At 54.4% G+C, this 13,869-nt stretch overlaps 1 protein-coding gene across 4 annotated transcripts; it reads left to right on the top strand.

Annotated features, from left to right (window-relative positions):
* The first annotated feature begins 127 nt into the window (after positions 1–127).
* Positions 128–12,673, top strand: YJU2B (YJU2 splicing factor homolog B). Of its 4 annotated transcripts, none has more exons than XM_072787039.1 (11): positions 165–217; positions 2,619–2,683; positions 2,762–2,966; positions 4,406–4,459; positions 5,570–5,652; positions 7,067–7,122; positions 8,445–8,505; positions 9,281–9,423; positions 9,506–9,678; positions 11,704–11,842; positions 11,973–12,673. In XM_072787039.1, the coding sequence occupies exons 3-11, from the start codon at positions 2,964–2,966 to the stop codon at positions 12,452–12,454; spliced, it is 1,194 nt and encodes a 397-aa protein (XP_072643140.1). In that variant the 5' UTR covers positions 165–217; positions 2,619–2,683; positions 2,762–2,963; the 3' UTR covers positions 12,455–12,673. The 4 variants fall into 4 exon arrangements, with proteins under 4 accessions (XP_072643142.1, XP_072643140.1, XP_072643141.1 ...); XM_072787040.1 differs by lacking the exon at positions 165–217 and adding an exon at positions 243–2,266; XM_072787041.1 differs by lacking the exon at positions 2,619–2,683 and having other exon boundaries at positions 128–217.
* Positions 12,674–13,869: the final 1,196 nt, after the last annotated feature.

Below are 13,869 nucleotides of genomic sequence, written 5' to 3'. Positions count from 1 at the left end.
GCGGGGCCTGGGAAGCGCGGGGCCGCCCCACAGTTGGGAAGACAAAGCCCGGATTGGTCTACTCCTTTTGGCATTCAGCCAATCAAATCAGCGCAGCGGTGCCGCTTAGCTCCGCCTCGCGCCAGCGTCCGCGTTCGCGCCGAGTGCGCCACGCCCCCTTGCGCGCCCGGCCCTCACTTCCGGGCACTGGCACGGCGTGACGTCAGGAGGAGGGCAGGTAAGTACGCGCCGGCGGAGGGGCGGTCAGGCCCGCAGAGGGCCCGGGGTCTGGTCGTTGCTTCCCCCGACCTCGGAGCGGCCGGATGGGGGACGAGTTCGCTGAGGGCCGCGGGGCTCTGCGGCTGTGGGCCCATGTCCGGAGCCGGCTCCGGTCCCAGCCGCGACCCCTGATTGGAATCCCCCGGCCCCAGCCGCGACCTCAGTCCCAGCGCACCCCCCCCCCGCCCCCGGGCCATATTATGCCTGAAGGGCCCTTGGGCTTTCTTATCTGAAAAATGGGACTGGTGAGCCCCTACCTAATTGGATTATGGTGAAGATTTTAATGCTTGTAAAACGGTCTAGCATGAGAGATAATTAACTCTGCGTCGGGCGCTGGACTGTGCTTCAGCTCACTGAGTTTTGACGACAACCTTATCAGATTGATACTTTTATAAACCCTCTTTATAGATGAGAGAACTGAGGCTCAGAGAGATATGCTTTGCCAAAGTCAAAACGCTAGCAAGCAGTCACGTTGCAAACCGAGCACGATGCCCTAAGCCAGTGGGATTTATCATTACTCCTGACACCAAGGACTAGAGATTTCTGTACATTCATCCTATAGCCCCACACCAGTGCCAGTCACTGGGCTGGTAAGACCCCTGTAAGAGCCCCAGCTCCTGTAAATGGGGTGCCCTGCGAACACTTCCCAATGTCTTATTTCATTCCCAGCAACCCCAGGAAGTCCTGTTGCCAACATATACTCTTTACAGGTGAGGAAATACAAGTTCAGGGAAGCTCAGACGCTGGCTGAAGTCGCCCAGTTAGGAAGGAATGGAGCTGGGATGCAGGCCCAGGGAACTGTGCCCCAGAGCCTAAGTAGGCACTTAGCTGTTTCGTTCGTTAGCAAAACCGTTTTTAGGTTGGAAACGACCTTGGGAAAATCTGGTCCAGGGGCATACTTTAAAAATGGAGGATCTGAGGTAAAGAGATGTTCAAGGTCATGGCGGAACGTTTACATCTGGAGCTTTGCACCTCAGCTTGCCTCTGACCCTGAGGGAGTTGCTTGAACCCCCGTGTTCTCGTTCATCAACTAGAGATCATAGTAACATAATACAGAGCGAACGAGGCAGTGATGTTAGACTGGGTACACACCTGGCGCTCAGTAATTGGTAGAGAGTGCACAGCTAAGTTGGCAGAAACCATTAGATGCTTCCTGACTCCAGCACAGGGAGCCAGCAGGCCACCCCCACAGGTCAAAACCAGGCAACTGCCTGATTTTGTACAGCCTGCCAGCTGAGAATGGTTTTGACTTTATAAATGGTTGGAAAAAAACAAAAACAAGTATAATATTTTGTGACAGGTGAGAACCATCTGAAATTCAAATTTCAGTGCCCATAAATAAAGTTTTGATGAAATGCAGCCAACGCTCACATATTGCCTGCAGCTGCTTTCTACCTATGACAACAGAGTAGAGTCATTGGGACAGAGACAGTTTGGTCCCCATAGCCAGAAATATTTACTCTCTGGTCCCCGATAGAGAAAATCTGCCAATCTCCATTCTAGAATATACTTCAGTGTCTCGTAGCGTCTCTCTTTGGTGTCAAGTAGAACTTCCTTTTGTTTGACCTGAAAGTCTCTCCTCCAAACATACAAGAGGAGGGAGGTCGCCCACTCCCAGCTTAAGGAGACTTGCATTTGATACCTGTGTCACTTGCACTAATTCTTAGGAAACTTTAATCAGTTATGAGTGGTTTGTGCAGTCAGCATTTATCAGGGGCTAGGCACTATCCCAGGTGCTGGAGATACAGCACAGCGTGACCTGGTGGAGGAGTCAGACTGTAGACAAGTCAGCTGACACAGGGCAGTGTGATAGGAACCCCAGGGAAGAAGTGACTAGATCGGGTAGTCAAATGAGGCCTCTGACAGAGATGATGTTTGAGCTGAGACCAGTGACAAAGAACAGACAGCTGGTGGAAGAGCATTCAGGCAGTTGGCCTGCACCTGCCGAGCCTTTGAACGCATCCAGGGAGCCAACATGACTGGAACAGAGTGAGGGAGACAGAGAGGGGTAAGAGGCGGGCTTGGAGAGGCAGGTGGGGGCCCCACAGTCTATGGGGAGGGGCTGGACTTGTTTCTCAAACCAATGGCAATCAATGGAGGGGTTTAGGCAGAACAGTATTTCAGATTTATATTTTAAGATCTCTTCCTGGGGATCCCTGGGTGGCGCAGCGGTTTGGCGCCTGCCTTTGGCCCAGGGCGCAATCCTGGAGACCCGGGATCGAATCCCACGTCGGGCTCCCGGTGCATGGAGCCTGCTTCTCCCTCTGCCTGTGTCTCTGCCTCTCTCTCTCTATCTGTGTGTGACTATCATAAATAAATAAAAATTAAAAAAAAAAAATCTCTTCCTGGTTCCTGTGGAGAAAACCGAGCGTGGCAGGCAAGGGCAAGCCAGGAGACCAGGGAGGAGGCAGCTGTGCTGGTCCAGGTAAGAGATAATGAGGGCTGCAGAAAGATGAGATATATGTTGGATGGAGAGTGAAGTGGATACTGTCTTTCTAAACAGACAAACACCGCTCTTGGGAGGATCGTCTGAGCCGCTGCCACCGCACATAGCCCACGGAATCTTCACCGGAAAGCCGTGGCCCCTCCACCAGGCTGCCCAGGAGGGCAGGACTGGCCAGGGTAGTTAACATTGCACAGTCCGTGTCTTACCGTCTTTTCAGTCCAGCCGTGTTGAAGGAGAGGACCGGTAGGCAACTCCCAAGATGGTAAGTGGACAGCGTTGTGCTTATTGGGTTTCTCTTCTGGTCTGTGTCAGGGAAGGAGCCCTTCCCCCCACCCCTCCCCACCCCCAACCTGATAGGTGGTATTTCCAAACTCTGGATCATGATCTTTTTGGTGCAGTGGTTCTCAAACTTTGCCATGTGCTAAAATCACCTAGGCAGCTTTTTTCTTTTCTTTTTTTTAAGGAAGTGAAATTCATTAACTGTTGTAGAGTGTGCGATTTAATGACACTTAGTATTTTCATACTAAGTGTGGCACAGCCAGCACTTCTATCTAGCTCCAAAGCATTTCCATCGTCCCAAAAAGGAAATCCTGTCCCCTCGAGTGGTCACTCCCCAGCCCCTCTCCCGCGGCCCCTGGCAGCCACCAACCTGCTTCCTGCCTACATGGACTTGCCTGTTGGGGACATTCCATATAAGTGGAATCATACAATACATGGCCTTTTGTGGGTTCCTTCTTCCACTGAGGTTCATCCAACTTGTAGCAGGCATCAGAACTCCATTCCATGTTATTACTGAATAATATTCCCCCGGCTGGATCTGCTATATTCTGTGTATCTGTTCATCCACTCGTGAACACTTGAGCTGTTTCCACCATCTGGCTGTTGTGACTAGTGCTGCCATGAAGACGCATGCACAAGGATTTGTTCAAACATCTGTTTTGCACAATGCCTTTTAAAAGTCCAGGCACCACACCCCAGAGCAGACCCTGTCGGGAACTTCTGGGGGTGGGGCCCAGGCATCAGTGTTTTAGAGACTCCTCAGGTGGATATAACATTCAGCCAAGTCTGAGACCCACTCCTTTGGTGGGTCATTATTTCAGTTTATTGGGTGGCTGCCAGCATTGAAAAAGCAAGACCCAGGGTGCCTCGGTGGCTCAGGTGGTTAAGTGTCTGCCTTCAGCTCAGGTCATGATCCCGGGGTCCTGGGATCCAGCTCCCACATCGGGCTCCCTGCTAGGTGGAGAGCCTGCTTCTCCCTTTTCCTCTGCCCCTCTCCCCACTGCTCATGCCCACTCTGTCTCTTGCTCGCTAATAAATAATAAAATCTTTAAAACATAAATAAATAAAAACCAAGACTCTCACAGCTAGGGTGAGCGTTCTTTCATGAAACATGTGCCATGTTTCAGCTCTATTATGTGTGCATTTGCAGTGGCAGGTGTTAAATGTATCTTACTGTCTGTCATAGTCCCCAAAACACTGAAAGCCGTTGCTTCAGGAGAGTCTGATTCTCATGGAGTTTTCCAGAGTGACAACAGTGGTTTTCCAGTCCCCAAGTCTCTGTCCCCATTCAGACCCTCTGAGCCTAGGGCCTCTCTAGGATGTCCCCCAGGCTCCCTCATCTGGGTCCCACCCTGCAAGGCTGGGCAACAGGGTCTCCTCCAGGACATCCTCTCTGAGTCACCTCTCTCTTCTCCTTCCCAGGGTGAAAGGAAAGGTGTAAACAAGTACTACCCTCCAGATTTCAATCCAGAAAAGGTAAGGGCAGTGGGCACTGCCTTTCTTTGGATCTCTCCCCACAGAGGGCCTCCCTGACCACTGTCTCATTCTCTGTCACATCACCTAGCATGTTATTTTTATTTGTCGCCCTGTAACTCCCTGATGTGCCATTCATTTGTTTGGATGTTGCCCATCTCCCCATCTAGAACATCTGCCTGAGGGCAGAGATGTCCATCTTTCTCATTCACCACTGTGGCACTCCGTACTCTGTGGCCCACACCATAGGCACTCCGTAAGGGCCTGGGAACAAAGCGATGCATCCCAGCTACACGTCCCGGGCACATGACTGGCCTCACTGTGCCACAGTTTCCTCATACGTCAAAAGGGGGAAATAAAAAAACGCCTCAACGTTCCAGGGGCCTGGAGGGGTTAAAACAAGATGATGCAGGCGCCTGGCTGACTCAGTAGGTAGAGCTGTGACTCTTGATCTCAGAGTTGTGAGTTCAAGCCCCATGCTGGGCATAGAGATGACTTAAAAATAAAATCTCAAAATAACCTTTAAAATGAAAAAAAAAAAAAAAACAGGGCAGCCTGGGTGGCTCAGCGGTTTAGCACTGCCTTCGGCCCAGGGCGTGACCCTGGAGGCCCGGGATCGAGTCCAACGTCGGGCTCCCTGCATGGAGCCTGCTTCTCCCTCTGCCTGTGTCTCTGCCTCTCTGTCTCTCATGAATAAACAAATACAATCTTTTTTAAAAATAAATAAATAAATTGAAATGAAAAAAACAAGAGGAGGCACATGGAGTACCCAGTAATCTGACCAGTGCTGCCCCCTCACCTTGTCTTCCCCCCATCACCAGAGGCCATTACAGTCACCGTCCTTGGTGGACGGTTGGGGGACACCAGGCTCAGCAAACAAAAAGTGATGTCACTCCCCAGGGTCACTCAGCTCTTTCAGCTCTCGCATATTCTAAATGGAAGAGCATAGATTTAGACTTCTGTATTTTTTATTCCAACCCCACTTGTTGCCCCAAGACCTTTAGTGCCTTGCAGTTTGCTGTTAGCAACCCCCACAGGACGTGAGCAAGCGGCCTCTCAATCTGGGGGAGCTGGCATGGCTGTGCTCACCTGCTCCCTTGTCCTTTCCGACAGCATGGCTCTCTTAACCGCTACCACAACAGCCACCCGCTACGGGAGCGGGCTCGGAAGCTGTCACAAGGCATCCTCATCATCAGGTAAGGCCCTGGCACCACCTGAGGACCCCTGCACTTTGTGCTACCTGGCATGGGTCTTTGGGAGAATTCAATGCCCCTGATTTTGCCCAGTGTTGCAGGGTCTTAATTCCAGAAATCAGGAAGTTGCCGTATCAGTCAGCTTTTGCCATGTAACAAAATGATAAACATGTATTGTGTGCTGTTCACAGTTCTGCAGCTCAGCTGGCCATACTTGGGCTTGGCCGTACCTGGGCTTGGCCGACCCAGGCTGGGCTCTCTGGCATGTTCGAGGGTCACCTGGGGACTGGCTGGTCCCCAGGGACTGGCTGGGCTGGTACGACTGGACTCCACTCCACAGGTGTCTCATCCTCCAGTAGGCTAGCCCGGGCTGGTTCACGTGGCAGCACCCAGGTTCCAGAAGAGAATGAGCACAGGCAGGAAAGGACCCTTGAGGCCAAGACCCAGAGCCGGCACACTGTCACTTCTGTCTCACTGATTGCCCAAAGCCAGTCATGTTGCAGGGAGCTGGGAGGGTATTTATCCCACCTCTTGGCAGGCAGCATTGCAGAGTCACAGGGCAAAGGGCACGGGTTTAGAGAGGATAAAGAATCCCAGCCATGACTGCCATTGAGCCAGGACAGTGGCCCTACCTGCAGGGCTCCCCTTTTGTTTGTGGCCCACGCCCCAGTGGGTCAGCCACGACAGGAAGCAGAAGCCAGCCTGCATTGCCTCAGAAGGACAAGCCCCTCTCTGCTTCGTGGACTCTGACCTGTCTCTGCGGTCCAACCTGGGCCTGAGCAGAGGATCCAGTGCCAATCACAAGGGGCAAAAACATCTGTGGAAAAAGAATCAAGATCTGAGTCCCCGCCTTAGGAAGCACAGAACTGAAAGTCACCTGGAAACACGCCACCCCGTACCTCCAGCTCCAGAGCCCACCACGCTCTGCCACCAGGCCTGTGCACACCACCCATTCCCACTCTGCAGAGCCCTCGGCTCGTATGGAGAGCGTCTTTACTTCACCGCACTATTCATCACTTAATGGTATTTTCAGACAAAAGCTTTGTCACTCCTGCACGTGGACAGCCAGATCACATGTCCCGAATAGAACCACAGAAAAGAAAGGTAGTAATAGTACAGCACCTCTCCTAAACTCTAGCTGGGCCACTGCTCCCCTCAGCTCACTTCCTCCACTCTAGTTTGTGTAGCTGATAAGTGAGACGTGAAGGCGGGGCAGCACCAGCGGAGACTCACCCCGATAGAGTGAGCCCGTGGGAGAGCAGGATGACAGGACTGGCCTGGCTGTAAGAATGCCCACCACTCTATCCTCCCCACGCACATGCCCTTTGCAGCGTGGCTGTGGCTGGAGGCACGGGCATGCAGATCCAGGGAGAGCCCAAGCAGATGGGCGCCAATAAACCGTTTTCTGTTTGTGTAGGTTTGAGATGCCTTATAACATCTGGTGTGACGGCTGCAAGAACCACATCGGCATGGGTGAGCTTCACCTGCCCTTCTGCTCCTCATCCCATCCCCGACCTTTCAGCCCCGCAGATGGTGAACCCTTAACTGCCGGGCCTGTGAGAAGCTGTCTCCACCACCGGCCCCTGATCAGAAATCAGAGAGGAGACAGGCACCCTCAGTGACTAGTGGGTTGTGGACACCTCACAGCAGAGCAGTCAGGAGGCCTGGCTTTGCCACTTCCTGAGCTGGGTCACCTACAACAGGTGACTTAGTCTCTATGGGCCTTAGTTTACCCATCCATAAAATTCAGATGATATGAGTTCCCACCTGTGTAACATACAAATTATGTAGCACGTGAAGGCTTATAAACTCAAACTGCTGTTACCTTTAGCGTTTGGACCCCTGTGCCTGCCACAGATGGACAGACAGACAGATAGGGTCCCGTGGGCAGCTCTGAGACTCAGGCAGGTGACTTGACCCGCCTGACTTCCATTTCCAACTCCGTGACACCAAGGACACTCAGCTCTTCACGCAGCACCTGGCCCCAGGCAGCAGCCCATTCTGTAAACCAGAGTGGTAGCTCTTGGCACAATGGTCGGGCCCCTCCCACAGAGGCCATGGAAGAGCAGGAAGGAGGAGCTGGGCCACCCCACTGCTGAGGAGGATGAGTCTCTCTCTCACACACACACACACACACACACACACACTCACACACACACTCCCCACCAGTAGGTCCCCCTGATCAGACCCAGCCAGGGGCATCTGGGGCCACCAGGTCCTCAGGGGACAGAAAGCAGGGCACAGCCTGACACCAGAGGCAGGTCACCCTCAAGGCCAGGAACTGAAGTAGCCACCAGGAAAGGAAAACTCAGGCCACAGCACCAGTGAGCAAGATTAAACAGATCAAGAGTATCTATCACCTATCAGTGAAAAAACAAAACACAGATGTAAATAATAAAAGCTGACCCTTGAGCACTTGCCACATCCCAGGCCCTGTGCTAAGTGATCTGTATATGTAGTTAGCTCCTGTGGTCCTCATATCAGCGCTACATGGTAGGCATTGTAGTCATCCCTATTGAACAAATGGGGAAACTGAGGCCCAGAGGGCCAGAGTAGCCAACCTAAGGTCTTGTAGCTGGAATGTGGTGGAGTCAGGATTTGAACCTGGGCCCTCCTGCTGCCCACCCTCCTCTGTGGCTTGAGGACCTGTCATCAAGCGTGCACACGGCTCTTTCCCACATTGAGTTTTAGGGCTCTCCAGAGGTGTCTCCCCTCTGGGGAGATGGAATACCCCTTTGTCCACCCTCCACCCAGGGAAAAGACACTGAGCCCCCATCTTCTCCCTCTCCTTCTAGGTGTTCGCTACAATGCAGAAAAGAAGAAGGTTGGCAATTACTACACAACCCCAATCTACAGGTATAGGCAGCCCGGTGGGTGTCTCAGAGGGACACATCAGGTAGCTGCAGGGTGAGAGGGCCACAAAGGAGTCTGAGTGGAATGGGCAGCCATTCCTTGATGGCCACGTCCTCAGTCCTGTCCTCAAAATGGCCCCAATCTGTCAATCAGTGCACATCCCTTTGTCTAGAACACTCCATGGCTCCCACTTCCTGAGCCCTCCCCATGGCCACCAGGCCTTGCACGCTCTGCCCAGTCCTCTCCCTGTCCTCGCCTCCTCCCACTCTCCCCCTCAAGGTCCCTCACACACCCCAGGAAGACCTCGATGCTCTCAGCCTGGAACGCTCTTCTCAGATATCTGTAAGGCTCCCTTTCCCTCCTTGGGTTTCTGCTCCAACACCACCTCTCAGGCCTGTTCCAAAGCAGCGCTCACCACCTGACAGTGGTCACTTGTGCATTTGCTGCCAGTATGGCCCCTGCTGGAATGTCAGTCCCCCCGAGAGCAGGCTGGCATTCTTCATTGTTGTGTCCCCAGCTGCTGCCAAGCCTGCCACAGAGAGCAGGACATGTTGAATACATGAGTGAACAAATGAACAGAGAACAGATAGAATATCAGTTCCGGGGTGACGGGACAGTCTGTCTCACCCACAGCCATAACCCCAGATACAGAGTTTGGTGTGTCGTTGGTGCTCAGTGAACACCTGTCAAGTGACACACACACAAAGGGAAGGAAGCAGGGGTGACGGGTGGACCAGGGCCACCATGCTGTCCTGACTTCCACCCTCTGCCCACCCAGGTTCCGGATGAAATGCCACCTCTGCGTCAACTACATCGAGATGCAGACGGACCCCGCCAACTGTGACTATGTGATTGTGAGTGGCGCCCAGCGCAAGGAGGAGCGCTGGGACATGGCAGACAATGAGCAGGTGCTGACGACAGGTGAGCGTGGAGGGTGGGCCCCGAGGCCAACCCCGGCCCCGAGTGGGAGCCTGCCAGCCCTGCCGCATTCTGGCTGTTGCAGAGCACGAGAAGAAGCAAAAGCTGGAGACGGATGCCATGTTCCGCCTGGAGCATGGCGAGGCCGACCGGAGCACACTGAAGAAGGCCCTCCCCACCCTGAGCCACATCCAGGAGGCCCAGAGCGCCTGGAAGGATGACTTCGCGCTCAATAGCATGCTACGGAAGAGGTTCCGGGTGAGCAGGGCATGGGGGGAGTGTCAGGACCTCGAAGAGGGGGTCATTGACAAGGGGGGCAGCATGCAGGGCCAGCCCTCTCCCCACCATGTCCTATCTGCAGGTGGGTCATCTGGCCCTCTGAGCCTCAGTTTGACCACATCCCTACCTCAGGAGTAGCCTCTGTCTCCTGGGGAGCCCCAGCTCACCGGGCACCCCTCTGCTGCTCAGCTCCTAACACACACCTCATAGGTCCACTCAACCATCCCAAAATGAAGTCCAGATATCATCAACGCACCCCTACATAATTGCCAAAACCCTCTCTGCAGTGCCCTGTGGTTAAAAGAAAACAAAAATTGAAAGGGAAAGTCACCTACAATGAAAAGTAATCGTGGGGGCAGCCCGGGTGGCTCAGCGGTTTAGCGCCGCCTACAGCCCAGGGCGTGATCCTGGAGACCGGGGATCGAGTCCCATGTCAGGCTCCCTGCATGGAGCCTGCTTCTCCCTCTGTCTCTGTCTCTCTCTCTCTCGATTAAATAAATAAAACCTTAAAAAAAAAAAGGAAAAAAAATAAAAGTAATCATGCATATTTAGGAATGCCTGAGCAAGACACTTGCCCTGGCATGGAGCGTCACTGAGGGTCCAGGTGCAAACGCTGACCCCTGTCCCCAGGGACACTGCTGTCAGTGACTGCAGTGGCTTCTGAAAGATACCCGGTGGAGCCACACGTCACAGGGAGTCGGGGCCCAGGGTCATATGAGTGCCTGTGCCTTGTGCCCACTCTCGACAGGCAGGAACTTCCCCAGCTACCCCCATGGAACACAAGCTGTCACCATCCCACAGCTCCTGTCCCTTCCTGTTTCCTTTTCTGATCATTCTGTGGTCATTATTAGGACTAAAACTGCTAGTTTTCTCACTAATTATTCATAACCAAAAACACATTCCTCCAGCTGTGCCTGTGCCCTGAGCTGTGTGTCCCCTGCTTTCTGGGCATCTCCCCATGAGGTGTCTAAGGACACTCAAGCCTAACACCCCCAGAAGCCCCTGTGCATCACTAAGCCACCCCTTCTCAGCAATGGAGGCATCTCTGTCCTTGCAGGGACTCAAGCCCCGAAACCTGGAGTCGACCTTGACTCCCCCTCATCCCTGTCTCCCATTGGCAAATTTTTGGGGTCCTACCACTCCCACAGCCTCCATCATCTCCAGCCTGGACCAGCACAGTCTCTCTGCCCTGGTCTCCAGGCTCCCACGTCCCCTCATCTGTTCCACATGTGGCCACCAGGAGGCACGTGGGAATACCTGAGTCATTTCACATCTCTGCTCAGAACACTCCATGGTTCCTACTTAAAATAGAACCCAAAGTCCTCTCCATGGCCCACAGCCCAAATGATTCACCTTCCCCTTCCCCACTGTCTCCACCTTCCCCTCACTCTCTCTGTTTTAGCCATACTGGCTTCCTCACTTCCTCCACCACTCCAAGCACACTTGCTTCTGGGCCTTTGCACAGGCTGTTCCCTCTACCTTGGAATGTTTTTCCACCAGATGCTCACTTGACTTCTTCACTCAGATGTCCTTTCTCAAATGTGGCCTTTTCAGGGAGACTTTGCCTGCCCCTTCCCTCCCTTCTGCACCACATTTACAGTTGAACCCCTCACTCACTCCCTATCCCCTTCCCTGCGTTCTTTTGCTCCTCACTACTCTGTCTCTCTAACCTACTAGAATGTCAGCTCCGTGAGGGCAAGGGTTTGTGTCTACTCACTGCTGCGTCCCCAGTGTCTAGAACAAAGCCTGGTACAAGCTGACCATTGTGTAAATATTCATGGAATGAACCAACAGAGGACTGAACAGCACACGTATGAATGACACTTGCATCTTGCATTTGCTGAGTGACTTCTGTGTCCTGGGCACTGTGTGAGGCCCTTCCCTCAAACAGGCTCGAAGAGGAGGAAGCTGAGTGGAGTGACACACCCCGGGGTAGTGGGCAAGAAAGAGGCAGGTCTTTGACACCCACCATGCCTTCCCCCCTTCCTGTCCCCCACCATACAGGAAAAGAAAAAAGCCATGCAGGAGGAGGAAGAGAGGGACCAGGCGCTGCAGGCTAAGGCAAGCCTGGCCATCCCACTGGTACCTGAGACGGAAGACGACCGCAGGCTGGCCGCCCTGCTCAAGTTCCACACCCTGGACTGTGCGTGGGGAGCTAGCGGGCATGGGGGACTGGGTGGGCAGAGATGGGGGCCCCTAGCCTTGCGGAGGCTGTGCCAGGCCCAGGCAGAGAACAGCTTTGAACCTTCCCTCTCTTCCCTCCCAACCCCCAGCCTACGAGGACAAGCAGAAACTCAAGCGGTCAGAGATCATCAGCCGCTCCTGGTTCCCCTCTACCCCGGGACCTGCCACCAGCAGCAGCAAAGCCGGAAGTGTCCTGAAGAAGTTGGCCCAGAACCGCCGATCTGCACCGGCCAGCTCTCCCATCACTGTAGGGGACCTGGGCATCGTGCGGCGGAGATCCCGGGAGGTCTCAGAGAGCCCCCAGCCCACAACAGAGACCCCCATGTCTGGGGAGCCATGGGTGCCAGAGAGGAACACCCAGGACGGGCCCACATCCCCCCAAGACTGCTCTGCAGAGACAGCTGAGACCCCCAAAAGCAGGGGGCCTCCAATGCAGGAGGGGAAATGTCAGGACAGGCCCCAGTCCCCACCAGGCTCCTCCCAGGAGGCAGCCACCCCCCAGGACACACCACAGCCATGCACCTTCAGCTCCTCTCTTGTGGCTGATTACTCCGACTCAGAGAGTGAATGAGCAGCTCTGGGGACCAGACCTGCTCCAGAGGCTGCTACACGCCCCCAAGGAGGCCCCTCAGACTGCAGCCCTGCTTGCCCACCACCCCTGGGAGAGCTCAGACGCCGCCCCCCTCCCCAGACCTCACCTTCCTGCGACGGTGGAGTTATTTATTTGGTCCTGGAGAGGGTGTTTGTGCCTTGTGGGACGACATCCCAACATTAAAGCCCTGCTGCTTTGTCCCTGCCTCAGGTTGCTAGATGGGCCCAGGGGCTGACTCCCCCACCCCCACTCCCACCCCACTGAGTTTCCCTGGACACTCAGCAGTCAGTGTGATGCTGCCACAGCTGTGGCCCCAGCCATGATCCCCACCCAGCATGAGGAGGGTTTCAGGGTGGTGGCTCAGGTTGGTCTGCAGTCAGAGCAGACTTCCCAGAGGAGGCAATGCAGGCTGCATGTGAAGGGTGGAAAGGGAACCAGGCGGCAGGATCCACACAGGGCAGGCCTGGCTGGGAACATAGGAGGTGCGCGAAGCAGCTGGGCCTGGAGCATGCATGTGTGGGGATGCCCCGCAAGGTCGTGGAAGAGCTCCCCTCCTTCCTGTCCTGATGCATCTTTTGAAGGGAACTGGTAAACCGAGCAGAAAATGGCTCAGAAACAGCAGGGCATCCACCCAGAGACCCAGCCGGCCACCTCCCTCTAAACTGTGGAAAAGGAAGATCATTTCACAAATATGTATTTTTTATTTTTTACAAATACATTCTTTTTAAGATTTTATTTATTCATGAGAGAGGCAGGCTCCATGCAGGGAGCCGGATGTGGGATTCGATCCCAGACTACGGCATCACCCCCTGAGCCAAGGGCAGATGCTGAACTGCTGAGCCACCCAGGAGTCCCCCCATTTCACAAATATTGATGGGAGTATTTGCAGTATGCCAGGCACTAGTCTAGCCCCTGGGGATACAGCCGTGAGCCAGACAGACCCGGGCCCTCTAGGGACTGAGGTCCTGGCCAAATTCTTACTTGGCCCTGGGTGGGGGGCGGGGAGGGCTCGGGCGTCACCAGTCTTTGCTCCCTGCAGGGATGGGAAGGTTTCAAGGCAACAAACAGTAAGACGCCTTCCTTAGTCTTTGGGACCCCCAATTCGGGCCTTTCTCTACTTCAGACCACCTTCAGCACTGCTCTGGCTGAACTCGGGCGCCAAAGGGAGCCCTCCGGACATTTGGGGGTCATGCGATGAGGCCCTAATTCTGGTCAGCCGTACGCTAAACACAGGGCCCAGAATCCAATAGCTGTCCCATAAGCGGTGCCATCTGTGCTTTCCGGGAGGCGACCAACTGCCCAGATTTAACGCGGCAGGTAAAGCGGGGCTGGCCCCGCGGGCCGCCGGTGCTGCGGGATCGCTGTGCGCACGCGCCTCGGGGGCGGCCCCCGCC

This window comes from Canis lupus, chromosome 19, assembly GCF_048164855.1.
Source record: "Canis lupus baileyi chromosome 19, mCanLup2.hap1, whole genome shotgun sequence".
NCBI lineage: Eukaryota > Metazoa > Chordata > Mammalia > Carnivora > Canidae > Canis > Canis lupus.
This window is presented reverse-complemented; position numbering and strand designations above follow the sequence as displayed.

What these genes read in the sequence shown, in the direction of transcription:
- YJU2B (XM_072787041.1), top strand. An exon ending in TGAGCAGGTGCTGACGACAG is followed by an intron (nt 9,424 to 9,505) that starts GTGAGCGTGGAG and finishes TGGCTGTTGCAG; the next exon opens with AGCACGAGAAGAAGCAAAAG. An exon ending in CAAGTTCCACACCCTGGACT is followed by an intron (nt 11,843 to 11,972) that starts GTGCGTGGGGAG and finishes CCCAACCCCCAG; the next exon opens with CCTACGAGGACAAGCAGAAA.